The 23,896-nt window shown below is 42.4% G+C and overlaps 1 protein-coding gene across 1 annotated transcript in view; it reads right to left on the bottom strand.

Annotated features, from left to right (window-relative positions):
- Positions 1-17,888: 17,888 nt before the first annotated feature.
- Gpc6 (glypican 6) overlaps positions 17,889-23,896 on the bottom strand; it is a 994,843-nt gene continuing 988,835 nt past the window's right edge. The window contains exon 9 of the mRNA XM_028771963.1: positions 17,889-18,930. Coding sequence (XP_028627796.1) covers positions 18,728-18,930 — 203 coding nt within the window. The 3' untranslated portion in view covers positions 17,889-18,727. The remainder of the gene's footprint in view (positions 18,931-23,896) is intronic.

Here is a 23,896-nt window from a genome sequence, read left to right as displayed (position 1 = left end):
TTGAGATGGGAGACAATAGCAATGAAGTACACTGAATGAAGATGGAGTTTTATACATTTCCAGTGCTCAGAACCATGCCTGGAACATACAAGCTACTTAGTAAATATTAAATAAGTCATCAATCTTAGCTTTGATTACAGGGCACATCTTGTCCGGGAGGTCAGTGTTACAGTGAGGAATCTTCACAGTTAAGGAAGAGTGGAGGTGACTCTTCACCCGGCAACACAACTTCTGGCTCTGTGTAGGCCATCTGGTAGAGAGGACATTTCCCAGTCAACTCCAGTTGGGTTTCTTTATGTTCTGTGACCAACTGTGTGGTGTCATAAATGACAGAGTCTTACCATCAAGTTCTGGTGGGTAACCAAGATAAAAACAAATGCTTTCTGGATTCCAGGCACAGAACGAGGTCTTGTAGTATTTATGCACTTGTAGTCAAGGTCTCAGTGAAAGGTGGGGTCCCATCTGAGTCAAGGGAGGGAGGTCATATGGTTATTGGCAGTACTCAGCTTCTTTGCCTTATCTGACTCAGGGCTGCAGTTTCCTGTCTGCACTTCTTACATTATAACTTTCATTACCCACTACCTGGTTTTAGCAACAGGACGACTTGCTTGCGTCAAGGCAGTAATGTAGAGACACTTGAGTGACAGGCAGTTCCACCCACATAACACGATTTCATGTAGATAATGGCAAAGTATCTTTTTAATTCCACAGTTTTCAGTTGGTTGGAAGCAAATTATGGCCTCCTTCACTGGAGTGGAGGGCATGGCAGTGGGGGACAGATTAGAGGGACCCCCTGAGAGTCTGTCCTGTAGCACCCACATTTATAACTGCAGCCCATTGTAAACAAAAGATGCACAAATGTTTCAGAAGGTTTGAATGAGAAATGTTCCCCATATGCTCACTCACATATTTGAACACTTGGTCCCCAGCTGGTGGCGCTATTTGGGAAGAATAGGGAACCTCTGGGACATTTAGTGGGAGTGGGGTTTGAGGATTTATAGCCTCACCTCAATTTCTATTCTCTCTTTCCCTCAGCTTACTGTGTGTGAATGAAGAAGCTAACCACCAGTCTCTTGCCCCTGTCCTCATGCTTTACCAGACTGTTGCCATGACTCCCCATCCTGGAAACTCTGTCACTCTGGATCCATAAGGCAAACAAACGCTTTCTTCCTTAAGTTGCTTTTGGCAGCGTGTTTTATTACAACAACAGAAAAGCAATAATCAAATCTGCAAGGACATCAATCAATTAATAACCATCTTGGGCCCCTGGTCACTGCCTCTTCCTTTTATCCACCCTTCAGAGCCTTCTGCTGATGTTTCAGACCCTCTAGGCTATTCCCCCTGAGGATCTGTATTCAGAGTTTCTGGCAATTTCTTCCTCTCTCCTTTTTTTTTTCCCCCTGAAGTTTCAACTCTCAGCCTCACCTGAGGGGTTCAAATAACAGCACCTCCCATGAAATCTTCCACCTCCTCACTCCCAAAGCTCCCCTGCTGCTGCTTCTAGCACAGACTCTTTCTTTTTCTTGTTCTGTTTACCACTAAACTCTCACCTCATGCTTCTAGCTTTGAACGTCTTTCTGCCTTATACACCAGAGATTTCCTTTTTTCTTCCAGTCATTCCCTGTGGACACCATTGATTTAGAAAATCCTTCTGATGCTTATCTCTTTCTAAAGACGCGTGTTTCCTAGAGTAGAGCTTTCTGTGTGGCTCTGAACTCAGGTTAAGGCCTGGGTTGTAATAGGTGTGTGTGTGTGTGTGTATGAGTGTATTTGTGCATGTGTGTGAATATGTGTGTGTGAGTATGTGTGCATGCGTGTATGAATGTGTGTATGTCTGTGTAGATGTGTGTGTGTGTGCATGTGTATAATGAATGTGTGTGAGTATGAGTGTGTGTAGACATGTGTGAGTGTGTGCATGTGAGTATGTGTGTGTAGATGTGTGTGTGAGTGTGTGAATTTGTGTATGAGTGTGTGTATGTGTGAGTGTGTGTATGTGTGTGACTGTGTGTACTTGTGTGTGTGAGTGTATATGTATTGTGTGAGTGTGTGTGAATGTATGAGTGTGTGTGCCTGTGAGTGCATGTGTGTGAGTATGAGTGTGTGTACATGTGTGTGTGCATGTGTGCATTGTGTGTGTGCACATGTGTGTGTACGTGTGTGAGAGTGTATATACATGTGTGTGTGTGAATGTGTGTGAGTGTATGTCTGTCTATGTGTGGGTGTGCAGGAGATCCATCTCGGATCCTTGTACATGAGGCACGTTCTCTATTGCAGATCTATACCTCAAATCTCAAAGTGCTCTGTAGTGCATTTCTAGAATTTGTTCAGCCAAACCCAAGTTAAGTCTAGAGTTTCTTTTTTGATAACTGACAAACACCAAGGCTGAATGATGCTTTCCAGGACTCATTATTATCTAGGAAGAGGATCCTTGTTTCTTAAACTTCAGTACTAAGATCAGTGAATACCTTCTGTAAGTAATACTAGAAGCCACACATGGATTGCAGGTTTACAGCTTAGCTGGTGCTGGGTGTCTGGGTTAGTTTTACAGACGTATGACCTACGTGGTTGTGATGTGGTTCACGTAGGGTTGATGTCCCCCAGAAGTCCTTGGGTTATAGACACAGTTAGAAAGTGGAAGGGCCTTTAGGAGTTAACTCTGTAGGTGATTTTGTACTTGGTTTCCAAGAAGATTGTGAGATTGGAGTTGCACAGTCTCTCACGCACGGTTCTCTGGTTCAAGCTGTACAGAGTATGCGTGCTCAATCCGCTGCTTTCCACCACCTCAGAGACCTGGTTTTAGAGGTGAACCTCAGGTGAGCTAAACGAATCATTTTTTTGTTTTTTGTTAATGTCAAGTAGTTTTGTCTGGTAACGGGAGTTGACTGGCGTAAGTCTCCACCTGCCCCATGCTCTTGCTTTATCGCTTTGCCATCATCATCTTGACATTCTTGGTAATCAATAAATTCTTTTCTTAAACTGACGTTTTGAGCATAACGTCTGATGGGACAATATAACCTACGAAGAAAGGATACCTACAGAATATGCCTGTCTGTCGTTCTTTGTGTGGTATTGGCAGTGTCCCGTGTACATAAGATTAGGGTGGGTATGATGATGTGAGGGAATTCTGTGAGATTAGTGATCTGGGGATGGGGAGTGACGCTCCTCCTACCCATTGGGATGGCAGAGCAGCGGAGGCCCTGGGGCTGAGGCTTCTAGGCCATGCTTCCACTTGACTGAGAACTTGCAATGTAAGATGACAGCAGCAATGTCATAAACACAACGAATCACCAGGCAAGCTACAGTGTCTCCTCTAACTCTGATCACTTCCCCATTAGTCAATAACTTCCTTTAAAAATGATGACATCACCAGAAAGAGCAAAAGAGAAACCTGTGGCTCTTTTTCCTTTCAATTTGTCCTTCCTCAAGCTGAAGGTAGGGATGGAATAAAAACTGTCAGCCTGTGCCGAGCTTTGTTACATGGCTCTGGCACGAACAGACTATGTATCCACGGCAAGCCTAGGGATCCGTATTGGGTAATTTCAACAACCCTCTCATAAGTTAAATGTAGTTGTATTTTCTTTTCTTTCTTTTTTTTTTTTAAAGTTTTTCAAGGCAGGGTTTCTCTGTGTAGTCCTGGCTGTCCAGGAACTCACTCTGTAGACCAGGCTGGCCTCGAACTCAGAGATCCGCCTACCTCTGCCTCCCAAGTGCTGGGATTAAAGGCGTGCGCCACCACCGCCAGGCTGCAGTTGTATTTTCATGTTTAGCTGGCTGTAGTGATAATTAAATTCATCCTAATATTTTATTTACCTGCATGCTTTCTTAAATAACACTAAATGGGACAATAAAATCAATTATGAGTTGTTGAGAGAGACAGAGAGAGAGGAGGGAGGAAGAGAGAGAAAGAGAGAAGAGAAGAAAGGTGCAAAATTTATTATGGATGTATAAATGCACATATATTGTCCAGGAGAACTGAAGAATAATTTCTCCGTAGGACACATTACAGATTTCTTTGCATTTAGGGGCAATGAACAGTAATTCAGAATTATGTTGTGAGTATTTTGCTGGCTTGTCAGATGGCAAAATCAACAAAAAGTGTGAATGGGTGAAGAAAAAGTTACATACTGGAGCAAAGAAAGGACACGTGCGGGATGTCAGCGGGAGAGATGAGCTGAGAGAGATGCGATCTGCTGTGTGGAGCCCAGCTAGGACAGGACCACCAGGAGTCCAGTCTCTGCTCAGACTCAGGCAAGCCTGTGAGTAACGGAAGGTGCCTACATTTTAATGAATAGGTGAGTTTTCGTGTTCAGAATCTGTGAATACCGAGTATGGACATGAAATGTACCTAGAAGAAGGAGGAACAGGAGGAGGAGGAGGAGAGAAGGAAGAGAGAGGAAGAGGAGGAGGAGGAGGAGAGAAGGAAGAGAGAGGAAGAGGAGAAGGAGGAGGGGGAGGAGGAGAAGAAGAAGAACAATAACAACCCACTTAATTGTAGTACTTAATGCAGTGTTTTAGACTATCAGAGTTTGGTCTGAAATCAACAACGTATTACAGGAATGGATAGCACAGGACACACTATTCCAGAGATTCCTCGTCCTCCGTATATGTGAAGGGGGAAACTCCCCTTTATTTTTTTTTAAGTTTAATCACTAGGACTTGCAAATTAAATTGATAAAGGGAAAGCTTAAGAGGAAGAAGAGAGGGCAGTTACACAAGCAGTGTACACACTCAGGGAGACCTTGGACACTCTCCTGAGGGCGAGGGGGTAAAGGAAGAAGGCTGGGCTCTAAGGTGAGTTGTGAGGAGGGATTTAGGATCAGAATGCTGATTCTCAGAAGACAGGGCCTTCCATGGCATGTCTAGAAGGAAGAAATGAAGGCCAGAGCTTCATTAGAAATGGGAGGTGCCGGAGTCCCACTCACACGTGGGTTTCCTTGGCTATCATAGTCTTCAGGCATGGTTAGGAATGGTGTTCTCCGATCTCCTGCCAGTGAGACTGGCACTGGGAAGGGAGGAACCAAGGTTGGTGTTAGTGGGGGAGCATGAAGCCATCTGCAGGACAGGATAAGTCCCATTATCCAGACACTCCCGATGGTCACCAGATCCTTTGACGCAGTGAAAACAACTAAGTCCTAAAAACAGGTTTCACAGAGACGGGGAGGACACAACAGTGTGAGAGGCAGCTCTGGAACTCGTTTTAGTTCCGACTCCGAACTGGAGTTAACCGCGGCGTGAAGAAGTGGATCTGGGTTGTGACTAGCGGGCACGCGTGAGCGCAGATGCTTCTTTGCTCAGCTCTTCTCCTTGTGGACATGTGGACAGAAGCTAGTTTACGGGATTGAGTAGGCGTCCCACTCTCAGGCCCTATTGTGTTTCAGTCACGTGACAAGTGATGGATTTCCCTTATGTCCTTTCATAATAGGTTAACTTTTGTTGATTCTTTTTCCTTGCTGCTGTCCTCCTCAGGGCCCTATACCCCCCACCCACTCCCGTTATACCCCTTTCCACGTTCAGATCATGGTGCCCACTTCCTCCCCCACCAGGATCCTCTTTCCGGCGTCTTTATCTCTACCCACACTCACTTCCGCAGAACACACACAGGAATTAGAAGTTAAGATTACCGCACACCATCTAGCTCCATCTATAGGGACATGAGCTGTCTTAGGACTTAGGAGTGCTCAAGAGATGTCTTAGGATGTTTTTAGGGGTGCTTAATTTATCTCCATTTTCTAGCCTGGCCACTATGATGATGTCAAATCCCTCCTTAACGTCTCTTACCACTTAATTAAGAAACGTTCCAGCATTCTCTTCCTGTTAGTTTCGAGCAGATCAGGAAGGAAAAGATATTTAACAGATGCTAAGGAGTTTTCCCAGTGATTTCAGGATTAGGAGAATTCCTCTTATAGAGATTCTGGGTGTTTCTTAGCAGCTTCAGCAGGAGTCGAAAAGAATTTAATAACTGATAACTTAGCAAAGCCAAGAAGCTCCGTCAATGAACTCCGGGGCAACTGTTTCTCTGGCTCCAAAGAGTCACTGCAGATTAAAATGTGTGCTTATCCCTTATGATCACATCAGGCAGCATAGGCTGGCAAAACTGAAATATTCTGGTCTTACACTTATTAATAAAAAGCACCTGTCCATTCAGATGTCCATAACAGCAGGAAGCAGAAATGACCTGCTCCCCTCAAAAAGCCAGACATTGTGTTGTCAGCTTTGTAGGTGAAAGGAGGGGTAAATACAATCCAGGTTTGGGGATGGGGTAATTACTGTCACCATCTGGTAGCATGTTCTTTGGGTGAACTCACACCTCTCCTGTGTTTTAAGCGGTCACAGGGCGTCTTGCTAGGCAACCTAATCAAGGATTACCTTTTAAATGTTACACTGAAAGCTTTTCAAGGCTGCCTTTGTCAAACAATACAATATCACATCTGGTGGGACTGCCATCCTTGTAAAGCAAACTCAGAAGTATTTATTAAGTACTTTTGGAAGATGCATAACCACTGACACGAGCTGGTGCCAACAGAGAGTCATTAGGCAGCTATCTTCAGTATTTGTGGGAAAGGCCTGCTCAGCAAGAAACATGCAATGAATGAGAGCCAATACAGAGGGCAGCATCCTGAAGTCTCACTCCATCCCCTGTGGATGAGAACAAAACATTTCACAGTCGAACAACTCGGTGAGCTCTGAGCAGTCTCTACTATTCGGTAGGGATATCATGAGCTAAAGAAACACATCAACAAAGCAGGCCAAAGGAGTCCTGTGGGGAGCAATGGCATTTACCTTCATGACCTTGGCTTAGGAGATTGCCATACTGGGTTAATGAAGTCTCAGGGGGATGTGGACAGATAGCACAAGCACGCTTATAGCTCTAGAGGGTGTGGAGCATGTCAGGAACCTTTTGTCTTTGTCACCAGACATCAGAATGCTCCTCTCTCTCCATCTTTTTTTTCCCAGTCTTCCCAGTCCAACAGCCCCACAGCGCTGGGCAGGAATAGCCTGGTGGTGTGGGGACTTCAGCAGCAAGGGCGGTAGTGCTACTGACATGTTGAGCATGGAGTGCAATCCATGGGATGATAAATAGGGGACATGTCATGAGAAACCTATAATGCAGCCAAGAGGTTGTGTGAGCTCCTTCCCAGCCAACACGACGCCACCGTGGTATTTCTGGGTATCATCAAGACTGTGGCATGAGATGGAGCCTTGCTAGTCAGTGGAGTGCCCTGTGTGCTTCATCGAGCTGGAGAATGGAGGTTAAAACCTTATCTCCATGCACCACAGAAATTTATAAACTAACAGATGTGGCTCCGGGTGCCTCCTCCCTGAGTGGGGTAGCATCCTCAGACCTCAGGACACGGACAAGAACCTCCTGGGAGTGTTAAAGCACATGTGGGAACAACATGGTTGCTGACAGTTTGAGGTTTTGCCTACCTCATCTGTAGTGGAGCCTACAAGGAAGACCTTGATTTCCAATGAAGACCCTCTCCTTCCTTTATGCCTGCTCATAGCAGGCAGAGAGTGCGCTTTCTGCTTTCATTTAGGGAACGTACCTCCTCAGGGAAGGGAAGGGAAGCTTCCAGATCTACTAACTTTGTCATCTTATAGATGACAGTTTTTAGCTTTTAAGGACTTGGGCCAGAAATTTAGCTTTAGCTTCCTTGTCTAATTACAACAATAATAGCTAACCCCACCCTTTCCCCTCAATATTCCATTTTTATACTTATTTCTTTCTGTCTCTGTCTCTGTCTCTCTCTCTCTCTCTTTCTTTTTTCTTTCTTCCTTTCTTTCTTTTGACAAGGTCTCACTATGTATCACTGGTTAGCCTGAACTAACAATGTAGGAGTATTGGTCAGAGTTCTCAAGAGAAAGAGAATTTATAGAATATACATACATGTGACGCCACTGTGGTATGTGTGTACCACGTATGTGGTATTGTGTGTATATGTATGTGTATGTGTGTGTGTGTGTGTGTGTGTGTGTGTGTGTGTGGTCTAGGTCCAACAATAGCTATCTACCAACGGAAGGGCCAATAATTCTGTAGTTGTTTAGTCCATGAGGCTGGATGTCACAGTTGGTCTCAGGCTCTGATGCCAATGAATGGACTGCCAGCAAGATCAAGCAGGCAAAGAGAGAGCGCTTCCTTCTTCCATGTCCTTTATAAAGGCTGACAGAAGAAGGTGTGGCCCAGATTAAAGGTGGATCTTCCCACCTTAAAAGATCTAGATTAAAGGTATATCTTCACATCTCAGACAATCTGGATTAAAAGTAAGTCTTCCCATGTCAAATTATTTAATTAAAAAAAAATCCCTCACAGGAGTGCCCAGTAACTTGGGTTTTAGTTAATTCCAGTTGTTGACAACAAAGCCACCATATTGTTATTTCAAACTCAAGGAGATCCTCCTGCCTCTGCTACCTAAGTGCTGGGATTACAGATGAGCACCATCATATCTAGTAAATGTTGTATTTTTAGATGAATTAATTGGTATATGAGAAGCACTTAGCACCGTTCCTAGGCGTCGCTACTTTCTTCCAGTGTTGCTTATATTATATTTTAGCAGGTGTTATGATTTTCTTTTGACAAGAGGGAACATATCTCAGTGAATTATGTATCTTCTTAAACACATGTCCAAGTGCAGGGTTCTGAACAATTAAACATGTTTGTGGCAAATTTCAATCTCATATCTTACTTAATACTGCAAACACCAGAAGTTTCTGTCCCTATTCCGTAGACCATGCAAATGTACAGATTTGTGTCCAACTAATCCTTTAAAGAAAATCTTCAAGAATAGGTGATCTTGCAGAAGGATGCCCTAAGCATCCTATGGAGAGCCGAATGCCCTAATTAAATGGTGATTTTTATATGCTGGGTATCAGCAGGTGGTATTCTTTATGTCACATTTTGCTCTCTCATGGACTCATCACTTCAGGTGATAAGGGAAACACCACAAGGGCTTTGCTATTGCAACGTAGAGATCTGATGGGAAATGTTGCCAGTGGCTTTTAAAATGATAACTGAGTGGACCCAGTAGTAAAATGCATTCCTAAATCGTTGTGGACTCAGCTGGAAAACTTAGTCCTATTATTTCCTTGCATTTTGTCTACATCTCTGAAGGGGAAAGGAGGAAAGTTGGTAGGTTACAGCAATGCCTAGGAAATGACTGTCACCATCCGATGCAAATTTCATGTATCATGTATGCTATGCCAGGATGTAGGAGGACAGTAGTATGTACGGCCAAGTCAGAAACACAGGTCAATCCTGCATGTGACTTAAAATAAGAAAGGGAGGGAGGAATGAAAGAAGGAAGGAAGAAAATGCTTATAGTTGGTTTGATGTTGCTAAGATTGACAAATAGAAATAAAATGGGGCTCAAATTATGTCTCTTTATGGCAGCAAATGGAATAAAAACACAACTGTGGGAAAGCACCAGTTGCTGGGAGCTTTGTTCACTGACATACCCGGCAAAATTGTCACAGTGCAGAAAGGCCAGGCCCCTGGGGCCAGGTTCTAAGTGTGGTCCATTTTAGCATGAAAGCAGGCTCATGTTTAGTGCCAAGCATCTGTGGGTCAGCAATTGATAGTGTGATTGATGATGCCAGAGTTGGCTTTGTGTTCTTGATTCTAATTTCAAATGTTTCCAATGCAACAAATAGGCAGATTGTGTGTGTGAACTCAGGAGTTAGTTTTGTCTAATGTTACCTAATGCGTTTCAACTGGGAAAATATCTGGAAAAACTACAAGGCGTCATATACATGTGAATATAACTTGATCTTGTAAATGAGCATTATTAAGCTAGAAACACTATGGAGAGTAAAAGACACCTGTCAGTCATTATACTGGGACAGGTAGCAGGGAACTATCTGGGAAGGTCTGAGACACTTTGGCTTCAGGCTTATACTTTATGAGTAGATACAAATATTCACTCAACATATCAGTGTTCCTTTGTGAGCATGTTTGATTCATTTGTTTCACTGAGATTTGTAGGAGGAGCTAAGGTGGGAGGAGTTAGGAGAGGAAGAGAAAAAAGGAAGAGGAGGAGCTAGGAGAGAGAGAGACATGGAGGCGGATGTTCATGTGTCTGTAGCAGTCAAAGGTAGTTGGTCTATCTAGGTTGGGTATTGGGTTACACTTCTGATTGTATGGGCATCTTGTTACTGATCATTACCAAATATATAAGGCCATTGATTAATCTTGAAGTATTAGAGTCTTATCTTTCTACTGGGCCTGTGTGGATGGTGGGATGGTCTGGACAATGCCCAGCCTTGTGGAGACAGCATGGAAGATTGGCAGAGCCATCTCCCACGCTGGCATCTCGTGGGTGGCAGGGCTGGTGTTACTGGCTGGCCGGTTCTAGCTGCTGTGCACACGTGGCCTCTGGCCATGGAACATGGCGGCAGAGCCGCCATGGCTTAGATAGTTGGCTTGACTAGCAGCCATTTTAAATATTTACTGCAACAGAGGTTGTCTTTCTTTGGAGAGATGATGCCCAGGAGGGAGTGTAGATTTCAACTCAATTTTTCCTTTTCCCTATTCCTGTGCCATCCAGGTTGAACCTTCCCAGCTTGTGAGACACAGGAGGAGAGTGCTCACAGCCATGTCCCAGAGGAAGTAAGCTTCCTGGTATGGGGAAGCGGCTGTCATTGTTTTTTGGAAAAAGCCTTTTTTGTTTACCCATCTCTCCTGACTCAAGCTCTCTGCCCTAATACAGATAGTCTGGCCTATAGATTTCCTTTAAACAAATAAAAGAGCTTCATGCTTAAAAACAAACACAAGCACAAGTGCGAAGCTTATCTTTGGCTCTATTAAAATAGTTTCCGAATGCTAATTTATAGGCAATGTTTCAAGCAAATAAAAACATTAAGGTTATTCCTACATTACTAACAAGCTTTTAATAATGTCTTTGCATAGACTTCTTTGCTTACCATAATATGAGACATCTCACTTTTTACACACGGGAGCAGTGTACTAGAATTCACAACTGGAGATGAGTCAGAAAACTCTCATATCTTTCTGCCAGTGTCAGTTTCAGGACTGGCAACTGAAATCTTGTTGCTGAATGGCTGGGTCAGTTTCACCTTAGCTAGAGGGTCATAGGAACCAGAGAGGCTTCTAGTGCAGTCCTTGGGGTTTGAGTGCCCCAAGTACAGAGAGAGAGAGAAATAGAAATAAAGGCAGACAACCCAAAGCCTGGTGAGAAGGTGGGGGTTCCATTGGGCAGGTTCTTGGCTCTGTGAAGCCAAGACAGGAACCCCTGCCTAAGTCAGGGACACGTGGTGATGACCATGACATGAATATGAATTCAAAATTTCTCTTTGGTATGAACTGCTTTTTACTAACAGAGGGCATGCTGTGAAGAAAGAGTCTTGTTTTGTAGATAGAACTGTCTTTAACTTGACAGTCACCGTTCTAAAAGTCTAAAGAAAAATGTTCAAGACAGACACAGTCACCAGCTTCAGGACTTGGCTGGACAAGGGTTTGGTGTCATTGGATGCCCATACACTGGTCAGCGAGTGCCATGACAGTTTTCTGTGGTAGTAGACGGCTCAATTGTTTAAATTCATATGTGGAGTCAGGTTGATCTTTAGATCAGGTAAAATAAACCACAGGTAAGCTTGAGAAGGAGGCAGAGTTCTTGGGATGGAGAAGACATTTTTAAGGTAATTTGCTTTTTCTGAATGTGATGTTTCTGCCAAATTGACAGGCAAGGGAATGAAGACTTCATGTACTATTTGTCCAAGCTTCATGCTTCAGAGTTCAAAGGCATGCCAGCACTCTGAAACAGCAGCTTATTTACTTAGGATTTTAATTAAGGATAAAAAATAAAAGACAGAAGGCAGTTAAAAGAGACTGAATTTCAGAATCGAAGTTCGGTAGGTCTCCTGTGTGCAAATAAAATCCGTGGTTTCTGTTTCTCATGTTTGCTGCTATTTTGCACACTTGCTGATGATCCCAAGTGCTCATGGGTAGTTCAACCAAGATTGTAAGAACCTAAAATTATTCTTAGGTACATTTGTTTTTCTGCCCAGTTTTAATAAACCCGGATTCGTATCAGGATATCCTTTGTCTGACTGGACAAATATATCTCATTTTATTGAGTACAAAAATGACCATATTATTCTTACATGCTAGGGAGTCCCTAATTGTAAGGTTCCTGAAAATCTCTATACTTTGTTCTGGTCCCTGCTTTGAGACGTTACTGAGTGCTGATCTCAGAGCAGCTGTGCAGGGCTAGGATCTGCCTGGATCCTGGCTTCTCAGGTGCTAAGGCATTAGAATTGGCTATGAAGCTTAACTCGGTTGTTCATGGATTTTTTTTTTTTTGGAACCGGTGTGTAGCCAATCTCTTGTCAGAGTCTTCTCCATCCCTAGATCTGCTCATGGCTGTTCTTTTGCTTCCTTGGGTAGAAGCTTACACAACACCAGGGGAGGCTCGTTAGGACCTGTCATCTCAGGAGAGGTCTCTCCCAAGTTCCATTTCCTATTTAAGTCATGTCATGCCACCTCACCCTGTAGCGTGTAATTTTATAAACATGCTTACTCTTTCTGGCTCCGAGAACAGCCGCCACCTCACTCAGCCCCGACAGTTGCCAGCTGGTGTTTTCCTGAGATGCTTGCCCGTTCCTCTGGCTGCCAACAGCCACCCTTCCCCAAAACGCTGGGAGCTGCTGTTCGCACGCTTCGGGCTGTCCCCTTTAGCCCCAAGGAAGCAGAACACTCGAAACTTCCATTATTTTAAAACTGACCAGATAACTCAAAGGCTGGGCGAAGAATTTCATATCCTAATCTAACAGTAGACTTTTGGATCCTCCTTGGCCTCCGCTGGTGTCAGAGGCTTCGTACTATAGGTACCCCGAGAGACGTACATTTCTGCTGCTTTGTACGTGCTCCACAGCCTGGTCTGAATTTCCCAATTCTTCCTGTGTCACCTTCTCTTCCTCCTGGGACCCGGAAATCCCACCTTCTCCTCTTCGCCCAGCAATTGGCTTCTGTCGTTTTTATTGACATAATCAAGAAGCAATTAGGGAACCAGATTTCAGTATCAGCTCCTCCCCGTACATCACACTTTGAAACCCTCATGTTCAAGCTGGCTAAATCCACCTAACTCCAGGTAGAATGCAAGATGCCAAGGAGCAGAACCTATGCTGGCTGCTCTTGTCCCTGTAACTGTAGCTGGCACCTGATAACGTATCATCACATATCTCTGGAAAGAAAGGCCATTTAAGGCCTAAGTCAATTAAATTTTTCTTAAAACATCCCCCCCCCCAAAAAAAACCTCCTACAGGTGCTTTGAAGAGACAAGTTTGTTTAAGGTAGATGTTATTCTGCATCCTTGAACCCAATGTATAAGCTTTCTCTTTTGCCCTTTATGCCAGAGCGTTCTTGGGAAAACCTTTTCCCCTTTCTCTCTCTGCTTAGACTTCAAGGTGCACAAGAGCCGCCTCCTTGGCAGGCTAGGAAGGAGGCTTTGATTCCTCCTGGCTTTGCTGTGTGTCTAATAGATGACCCAACACTCTACATTTGACTTCATGTTCAGATGGGCCAATGAATGGCAGAGAAGCATACTGACAATGTATCAGCTGTGCTTGTCTGTTCACTTAGACTTAAGCCTGCAGCCAAGGCTCTCTAGATCTAAAGATACAAAGCAATACATAACCTTTAACTGCTACTGTTCCATAAACTGCCAGTTTCAGAGTGAATGCCATTTTGATATGTGTGTGTTTGACAATTACTATCCCAGACTATTTATTCAAATAACATCCTTACTACTTATTGACAAGTACTATGCTTTTGGCATTTTTCCTTTCCCATTAAACTGGTTTCAGTTTGCTTCCAAATCAAATCTGTTACACTGAGATTTTTGTGGGTGCATTTGTTCCAAAGCTCCCAAATCATCTTGCAAAAAGCACTTTGCTTGATAAAAACCTTGACGGTGATAATTGAATTAAACAATAGTGCCCCTCAGAGCTAGATGCCACATTCTTGATACCTTTGTTTATATAGATTCCTTCATTTAAGCATAGTCTTAAAATTAATGATGTATTACTACTAAAATAATGGCTATAGATAATGTTATATGTAAACATTGAGTAGCATGTACTTTTTACCTGATGGCTCCTGGGCACTCATGACACAGCACCTACGGTAGGGTTATGAGACGTGTTTGTTAAGGGGATCTTGAGAAATAGAATCTGCGTAGTATTCAGTGTGCAGAAGAGCCCAGAAGTATCTCAGAAATACAAAAGTCAATGCAGTTTGCTCTGGAAGTGGTTAGTCCTTGGACAGGTAATCTTACTTTTTCTTCTGACCTTATTTGTGTAGTAGTGACATGAATTCTGAGACACTCCACGCGTTTTCCAGGAAGGAACAGAAGTAGAGGAATCGAATGCTTTCCTTCCTTACTCATTAAGAAACCGAATGTCCTACACTCACAGGGGTTCGTGACTTCCAGGGCTTTGTGTGCTTTGTTGACTACTCATTTAGTACTTCTAACAGAATGTTTCTAAAATGATGTCAACAAAAATGCATGACAGGTACGAAACACAGGCTATGGCAATCACTAAGAAAACACAGAGAGGGGCACTAGTAGATTTTTAAAAACTATTTTAATACAAGATTAATAGCAATTTTCTATCCAAATCAGAAATGAAAAAAAAAATCTTAACCCAAATAATAGTCGTTTGACAGTCACATAAAGTTTCAGTTTTGATTGGTGCACACATTTATCCTGCATATGTTTTCTGTATATGCACACAGAGACAGCACTGTGGTACCCTCATTAAGGTGTTGCTCATGAAGTCCCTCATAACAAGGCAATGCCAAAGATTGCAGCATCCACTCCCAGTGAAGTCCCACACATTCCCATGCTAAGCTGAGTCTGGGCTATAGCAAATTATGACATAGCAAGTCTCCAGAATGCGTACAAATCAATACTCTATTTGTATATGTTGGCCTAAAACTAAGCACTGGCTAATGTCTCTACCAAGGAGGAATACAATGCAGATTTGTAAGTTATGGACTCCTTTGCTCTTCTGGCAGCAAGGATGTGTGTGTGTGTATATATATATATATATACCCTTATGCATATATATGCATAAATTTAAATATCTGCTAGTGACTGTAAGTCAAAGAAAATGAGATTGAGTATCTGCAAGCTTTTAGAGAAGTCAAATGCTACATTTGCCAAATTTGAAACCTAAAGTCAAACCACCTGGTGGTACTCAGCCTTGCAGAGAGGTGAGAAAAAATTCGAAAGCCAGGGTCTTACTGAGTTTCATTCCTCCTTGAGGACTTAAGTTGGTGCTTAGTCTGTAGCCAAAATATGTATGTAATGGCAAGAAGAATTAAAGAAGTCTAATGTCTATAGCAGGGAATGTAAATTAAGTTTCATGGTTTTGCATCCAATAACATTTTCAATGTGTTTGATTTAAAGAATGCCCCTTTTGAAACTACCACTGCTCGTCAATGGGCGGAGTTTTTCAGTGTAGACAAAGTAGTTTCTCTCCCTTATGTTTGATGCAGGTGATTCATGTCACCGTCCTCCTTGGGTAAATCACGGCAAGGGAGTCAGAATTCTAGTGCTGCAGCCGGTGATGGCTGTAATCAAAGTGCCAACTTGGCCTTCACTGCAGTGACAGAAAGCTGTCTTGTGGTTGCGAATTCAGAACTACAGGGTTCTTGTTCATAAATTTACAGTTCATTCTTCTCTGCTGAAGACATTAGCCTCCATTTAGCCTTTGTTGTAACATATACAAACTATAATAAACATCAGTTACAGACGGGTATTTCTGTTAGAAAAATACATATTAAAACTAAGGAACATGTAAATAGAGGCACTTCAATAAGCTAAGTGTTTGCAGTTATGAGCATCACCCACCAGTGTCTAGTGTCCAATTCTGGGGCACCTGTTCCTCTCTACTCATAACACAAGTCGTGATGTGATTATAGATGTTTAGGGGACGACGTCACAAATGAGGGCAGGCCGTGGATCACTACGCTGGAATGAGAAACTCAGTCTGGGAGGAAGATCCCAAAGTACTAAACGAAAAGGCTTAGGGGACAGGAAAAAGAAACCTTAAATATTAAATCAGTCTAAAACCCATATGGTGGGCAGTGACAATGGCCAGGAAGGGCAAGTGAAAACATTTTGTCCATGTCCATGTAAGATGACCAACAATGTGGCTTTGTCAGCTGACCCTCATTTCAGTTCTGCCTGGCTCACGGGCATCACTTTCTCTCGTCAATAGACACCCTTGAGAATGCAGGTGTTGAATCAAAACGAACAGGTATTTCTAGATTACTTGTGTGATGAGTGTGCACAGAACGTGGGCTCACAATCATTAATGTAATGTGTTGTCATGTAAACCATCTGGGGACAAAAAGCATAGCAAGGAACAAGACATCTTGGTTTGTTTTATAGAAGATAGTGCAGAAATATTTTAAAAAGGAAGTCAGAGTTTAAAGCCATAAAAAGAAGTTATTACTCAAATATCCTGGAGAATCAACATTGGTTTAATTTGTATTGCACCATGATTATTGGGAAAAAAACAATACTGATTTCTGAATATACAGTGAGCCGCCTAACATAAATGGCTGGTCCTTCATAGAGATGTGTTGTTATGTGTAACCGGGGATTAGAAGCCAAAGTGGGATTTTCAGAAAGGATGCAATTCTGAATTGAATTAAGTGTTAATGTCACACAAATGTAAATTGAAAGATGCCACAGAGTCTCTCGGAATCTTACGTTGCTTATTTTGTTAGGCATAAAGTGGTAACAGATGCTTGTAAATACGTTCTGTCTTTCGAAAGTGCTCAAATATACTTAATACGAGTGCATGTGTTCTACTTAGACGTGATGACTAAATCGGTAACTAGTTTTCATTTTGGTGAGAACAGAGATAGAAAAATATCACTTATGTGTCAATACTGCCGATGAGCCAGTAAAGATGCGACTGGCATGCTGTGTCGTCATAAGATACTTTCCTTCCCTATCCCAGATGCATCATAAAAACAAACAAAACAAACAAACAAACAAACAAACAAAAGAACACGTTTAGCCAACTGTCTTCATACAACCCCAGTTTGGCGTATTTTGCTTCTCTCTGTCAGGGGAAGCATTGGGCCTGGCTTGGTGGACAGGTTAGGCAGTGGCTGTAAAAACGGCCTCTTGAATTTAGGCCATTCAGAATAGTACCTGGTAAAGTCCTAGGCCAGAGGTGCTGTACATGAGAGCAATGTTGTTTTTTTTTTTTTTTCATGAATAACATTCTTTACACACACATATTCTGTCACCAGTCACATCTTGCACGCCAGGCTTGTCCCATGAGCTCAGGACAGTTTGGAGCACCAGGGGCGAAGCAAACTTGTGTGAGAAGGGTGGGCCCTGGCAAACTTGTCATCAATGGACAGCTAGATACATAAAAAGATCTCGTTCTCGATTCTTGGTGCTCGCAGATCACTAAGGAGTCTGTTCTCTGAGCAGCACGGAACAAGAGGGGGGGTGGTTGACAAAACAGTTCTGTTACAAAGGAGTGTCAACCCTGAGCTTGGAATTAAGAAGTTAAAATCTGTGATTTATATATATATATATAGATATAAAAATAGATGATCATACTAAGACTAAAAAAGTGAAAAGAATCTCCATGTCAATACTATATATAATGTTTTTTTTCTCTCTTCTTTTTTGTCTTGACTTTTTTGTTGTTGTGAGTTGTTTTTGTTAAGAAATGCCCTTGTGATGCTGAAACCAATTGACACAAAGAGTCAGTAACAAAACGTCATGTGTGGAGCTAATGTCATGTCAGTCAGAGAACCCTTGTCTGGGGGAGAGTCCGGAACACAGGAGCTGAGACATCTGCTTCATGTCAGTCTGGTGGAGAAAGAAGAGACTGTACCATTGAAGATGATTGTTTTAGTCAAGGCCTAGGAGAGAGGAGACTAGTTGGGGGGGGGCATCTATGAAAAACTGAAGACAATCAGTGTCAATTGGATACAACGGACAGACTTTAGAAGACAGAAAATGCTGCTGTCCGTGAGAGGTGGGATCGGGCAGGTGGAAGAGAGGAGTTGAGTTGCAACAAGATTACGCTCATATAAAGACAGTCCTAAATTTCCTATCGGTACCTCCGAATCAGTTTGGTTAGAGTCCAAGACAACAGTGTATTTCCACTACATAAAAATGTTATACCTTCTCCTCATAAGCATTTTTGTAAACCTCGTTTGTCACAGAAAAGCTCACCCCAGGAGTTGGCTGTCAATGCCAAACCTGATAGCATGAGAGTTCTTTTATTTTCTCTCCTTTGTTTGCTTCCTTGCTGAAAATGCAGTTGTCTTGGGGTTTGGCCTGATTTGAAATGGAAAATTATTTTCTTCCTATTTTAAATGGGTTGTAAAAAAGAAGTCAAAAAACAAAAAACCCTCACAACATGAAATTCTTTTAATTTTGCAGCATAAAAGCAAATGACGGTAAGAAAAAATCTCTTGGTACGAAAGATTTGAGTAAGAATTCTCTCTGGAATAAACGAGGTCCCCACAGATAGCTGAAGGAAAGAGAAGCAGACCATCTGGTACCCGGTACTCTTTGGGAAAACAAAGGGGAGCCAGATCGCAAGACTGCTCTCTTGTCATAGAAAACGGCGAGTTTTGTGGCGTGGTCCATTGCCCAAGAGTGTAAGAAAGAAAGGGTGTTGGCCACAGAAGAGCTAAAATGCAGTTTCGTTTGACCAAAGCCCACGATTATCTGTAGAGTCTCTGCAAGGCCAAGACCACGCAGACCAGAGACCAGGACGTCAGGGAGGAGCTAAGCTTCGAGGCCGAAGATTCCTCTTCTCTGCGGTCTGGGTCCACCGCAGGGGCCTCGGTGGTGACAAACTCGAACTCCGTGGGACACACATCATCCATGCAACCACTGCCGCTGCCTGAGCCGCTGGATTCATCACCTGGTGGTGGAAGATTGACAAGGAAAGTTAGAACAGTTAGCTGGGAATAGTGACAAACAGCATCACAGCTCTTGGGATGGTATGGGAGGAACACTCCATCAAAGTGATGCTGATCTGCCCCATAGATTGCTCTTCACGGGCTGGTTGGTGATGGACCAGAAACAGAACTGAGAGACAGTATTCACTGGTGGTATCTGCGCAGAGTAAACTTGTAACGGGTGCCCTCTCAACCACATTATATTAGACGCATCTGCTGACTAGTATTTAAATGACTAAGAAATTGTGTTCTGGAGCTGGAGACATGGCAGCTCACATCCACCTGTCACTTTATTCTTGGAGATCTGGCACCCTCTTCTGGCCTCTCTAAGCTTTCCCCTACTAAAGTTGCCCATAAACTAACTAACTAACTAACTAACTAACTAACTAACTAACTAACTAACTAACTAACTAATCATCTCTGTCTCTGTCTCTCTCTGTCTCTCTCTGTCTCTCTCTCTCTCTCTCTCTCTCTCTCTCTCTCTCTCTCACTCTTACATATTTCTATCTTTGAAAAGCAATTCTGTTCATTGTCCCTCTGTACTTCAGTGTTGCTGTTTTAAGATCTTATGCTTTTTAGAGACAATTTTTGGTTTTCCTTTGTTTTGGAAACCCAGGCTCCAAAACTCATGATCTTCCTTCCTCCTGTTGCTGTCTCCAGAGTGCTGGGGTTAAAGGTGTATGTCGTCCTGCCCTCTTTAAAAAGACCGTAAAAAGGCCATTTGAGGTAAAAATGGAAAACAAACACAAGCAGTGCAAGCAGGACAGCAGAGACGGCAGTGGAAAGCTGCAGAAGGCAGACACTGTCTCCGTGCTTGGCCTCCTTCAACCCATCCTCATGTTCTTGTCCTAATAGCAAACACGGATTCTTTTCAACCAGCCTCTCTCTAGGATAGGAGCTAGGATGTAGCTACTAAGCTACATCCTGTTGCTTAGTTCCCCATGGCCCCAAACATAAGAAACAGATTCTGTGTTTTTTTAATGTTTGGAATAATTGAATCATGTAACTGTAAGAATTCTACGTGTGAAGTTCAGGCTGACAGTTTGATTATAACGCAGGTACAACTGGTCTACCTCCGGGGGTTTTTCAGCAGCTTTCATATTCATTCCTAGGGTACAACAGAGTAGCCGTGACAGAGACTGTATGGCCCTAACATATTTATTATCGGTCCCATTACAGAGCATGTTTGTCAGTCCCTGTTTGATTCGCTGCCCACACCTTGTCTAAGGGTGCCTTCCTCCCCTCCTGCCCACCATGTCTCTAGGCTTGCCGAATTATCATCTCTCATTGTTTCCTTCATGTTTGATGACATTTTCAACCAACTGTGGAGAAAAAAATAATTCCAGAAAGTTCCAAGAAGCCATGAGAATTTGTCACGTATGAAGTGAAACCCCCGTGAATGGCTTGATGTCTGAACGGGTCCTGCTAAAGCTTACTTTTATGTCATGGTTTCTAGTTTCTCTCTTGCGTTACATACCAGGTAGCTCTACCCTGACTGTATCTATGTCAAAATGTATGCCTTTTTCTTGCTATTATTCCATGAGAAATACAGCATAGCAATTATTTATACAGGATTTATTGTGTTAGCTACAAGCCACAGATTATTTTAAGTATATGGGATATGGGGGAATGTGTACAGATTACATGTGAGTGCTAAGTAATTTTACTTCAAGGAGCTGAGCAGGTCTGGCTTTGGCTATCTGCAGAGGATCTGATAACCAGATCCTTCCACTGTGAGAGAGACTTAGCCTGCTACGTGAACATTCTCCCCAGTACCTCAACTTGTACTATTTATTTACTAGCTTGCTTGTTTACTGTCCATACTTGCTTAGAATATAAACTTCTTTTTTGAGAGTAGATAGAGTCTTTGCATAGACCGTTCTCCTCCAAGTGGCCATTGATCTCTGATGGGCAGCAGATGCTCAATAAATCCTGTTGAATCGATCAATATGCCTTGAGCAATTAATTTAACTTCTATCAGTTTCTATATCTAAACACACGCAGTTGGTAACATTTGCCTTGCAGGCTGTGAGTAGAGACAATTTGATGAAATGTAGGGGCAAATGCATTGCTGCCAGTGTTGCCAGATGGGAAAGATTTGTTTCTTCCTCAAATGGTGAAGTAACGCTTAAGCTACCGTTATTAATTTGGATGGACAGGAGTGAATAGATTCAGCAAGCATCTTTCTCCTCATCTGTAAAAATAAAAGTAACAAGGCTTCTCAGAACTGTTCTGGGGATAAATGAGACAGTATTTATGAAAAGATTCAGGAAACAGTGATTTTTGTATTGAGGATTACTGTTATTCTTATCTGCTCAGTGAGATCAACAAAGATTCCTAAATTCCTGCCTTGCTGTTGGGTCTCCCTGTTCCTGAGATACAGTGCCATTTTGGATTTAGACAGTAGTGTAGGGATTCTTATATTGTTCCCCTGAGTGAGAAAGAACATTCAGTACTGTTTTTCCCGCCCCCTAAATGGAACATCTAAATACCAGATAAGATCATTTGAATACATTATACTAGGTTCTTAACATTTCTATGCCTTATCTTTATTGGCTTTTACAAGGAGAAAAATGGCCATTAATTAAATTCAGAGATATCAGAATTGCAAAGGGAATTGTTCTGAATACCAGTATCACGAGCAAAAAGTAATATAACCTTTACAAAGATATTATTAAAGTGACTTAGAATATTAAAATTGTGGGAAGCAAATAGTGACAAGAGGTTCTGGCTGTGAAAAACAATGCCCAAATCTTTTTGAAAGGGAATCACCAATTCGGGTGTTATGGGAGTAGAATGGGCAACTTGAAAAAACTGTTGCAGGCGATAAAACTGGTGAAGGCTATGAAATGTAATAATGGTTCACAGGCTAGGCACTGCCTTAAAACAGCCACATTCGGTGTTTGGGTTAGATCCAAGGGATGCTCTTCACTGTCCTTGATTTTTTTTTCTTTTGAGAATAAATTGAGAAAAGTCTCTTCCTCCTTGACATCCCCTGAGTTTTGCAGAATGACATCTCTTTAGAGAAGAAAGAAGTGAAGTAAAGCCAATGTCAGGCCGGGCGGTGGTGGCGCACGCCTTTAATCCCAGCACTTGGGAGGCAGAGGCAGGCGGATTTCTGAGTTCGAGGCTAGCCTGGTCTACAGAGTGAGTTCCAGGACAGCCAGGGCTACACAGAGAAACCCTGTCTCGAAAAACCAAAAAAAAAAAAAAAAAAAAGCCAACATCAGATAATCCTTACAGAACTTCACTATTCATCTGAATAGTTACACTCCAGTTCCAACAGTGGATTATTATATGGAGAAGATAGAGTGCGTAAAGCTGGTGTCACATTCTCTCCTGAAGAGGAAGGGAGAGATTTAGCTCACGCAAGAAGAAATAATGGAATGAAGCTGAGAAATTTGACAGCAGCGAAGTCCATCTTGGTGGTAACTAGCCTGTACTGAGAAAATTAATTCCCAGGTTCTTTAAAATGGAAGAAAACACTAAAAACTTTCCATAGGGGGTAGCTTAGTAGGACAGTGGCAGAGCTGAGACGTCTTAATGTCTTCAGTCTGTGACTTGTGCCTTTCCATCTCATTAACCAAATACACACACATCTTCAGCTTCAATGAGCAACTTAAGGGTCATCGGCAGCTTTATGACTGGTGATCAAGAATTATCTTCCTATGAATTCTCCCAGGTTACACACTTAAGAGAAAACCAACACACCCAAGAAGAAATCCTACAAAATCACTTGCTTCTGTATCCATGCATCTTGAAGCCACTTAGGCAAACCCCAAATATACTCAGGTTCATTTCAGTGTTCACTGATGAGAGCCCATGAAATCATGTCAAGTGTTTTTGTGATTCCCCACTGAAACAATCATGTATAATATTACTTTAGCAGTTTACTATTTCTCTAATATTTCAGATATAAATGTTTATAGTTTGTGTCTGTGTACAACTCTGTAGGGAGGGAAATAGTGCTTTGAACCAGCTTACAAACCTCAAGACATTGACTTAGCTTTTTCATAATTACCTCCAATAGGCCCCAAGTTAGAACCTCTTGTCATTTGCTGTTTCTCACACTTTTAGTATTCTAAGATATTTAATAGTGATTTTGTAATGGAGGAATTTGAGTCTCAAGAAGTATAGATTCTTCCCTACGTACAGTCAAGCCACATCCCAATAAAGTCATTCATTTTAAAATGTTACAATTACAAACAAATTCAACATAGGAAACTTCTACAGCATCTTAGCCTAACATGGTATTCATAGAGTGTCATTGTTTGTCCCTGTGTTCCTGGGGCTCACTGGAGTTTGTTGATTTGAATCTTCTGTCAAGAATCATGAGAGAACACTATTCAGTATGATGATAGCTGAAGAAAAGAGCCAAATTCAAACTTTTAAGTACTGTTTCTATTGCAAGTGCATGACCCTTTTGTAAAGATAATCTCTTGTGTAATGTATAACAACTTTGCCTGTCAATAAAAAAGCCTATGGCTGATGAGCTGAAAACACAGAAGAAGACAGTAACATGAAACAGAAGACCAGGTAACCAGCCATGTGGCATGGCTTAGACCAGAATAAATAGGCAGTAACATTATGAGCTAGTTGGGGAACAAACAAAACTTTTGGCCTAGGCATTTATTCATGATCTATTAAGTCTCAGAGTCGTTATTTCTGCAAACAAAGTGGATGGGTAGAAAACCATGAGGTTATAGATGGCTTTAACTAAATATGGCGCCCAACACAGGACATAGAGTCCAAGCTTAGAACAAAAGATTCAGGCTAAGAGTTACAGATATAGATAGAGCCAGACCAGAAGTTAGGCAGCTGTGTGCTAGCCAGACAGGAGGCCTGGCCCTGTAAGAAAAGAAAGTGGGGAAACCAGGGAGAGGCTGACTATGGAAATACAGGTCCCTTATCCCCCGAAGGTGCAACACA

Source organism: Grammomys surdaster, unplaced genomic scaffold (genome assembly GCF_004785775.1).
Source record: "Grammomys surdaster isolate TR1022 unplaced genomic scaffold, NIH_TR_1.0 65, whole genome shotgun sequence".
Taxonomy (NCBI): Eukaryota; Metazoa; Chordata; class Mammalia; order Rodentia; family Muridae; genus Grammomys; species Grammomys surdaster.
The sequence above is the reverse complement of the archived record's forward strand: the minus strand, read 5'-3'. Positions and strand labels throughout refer to the sequence as shown.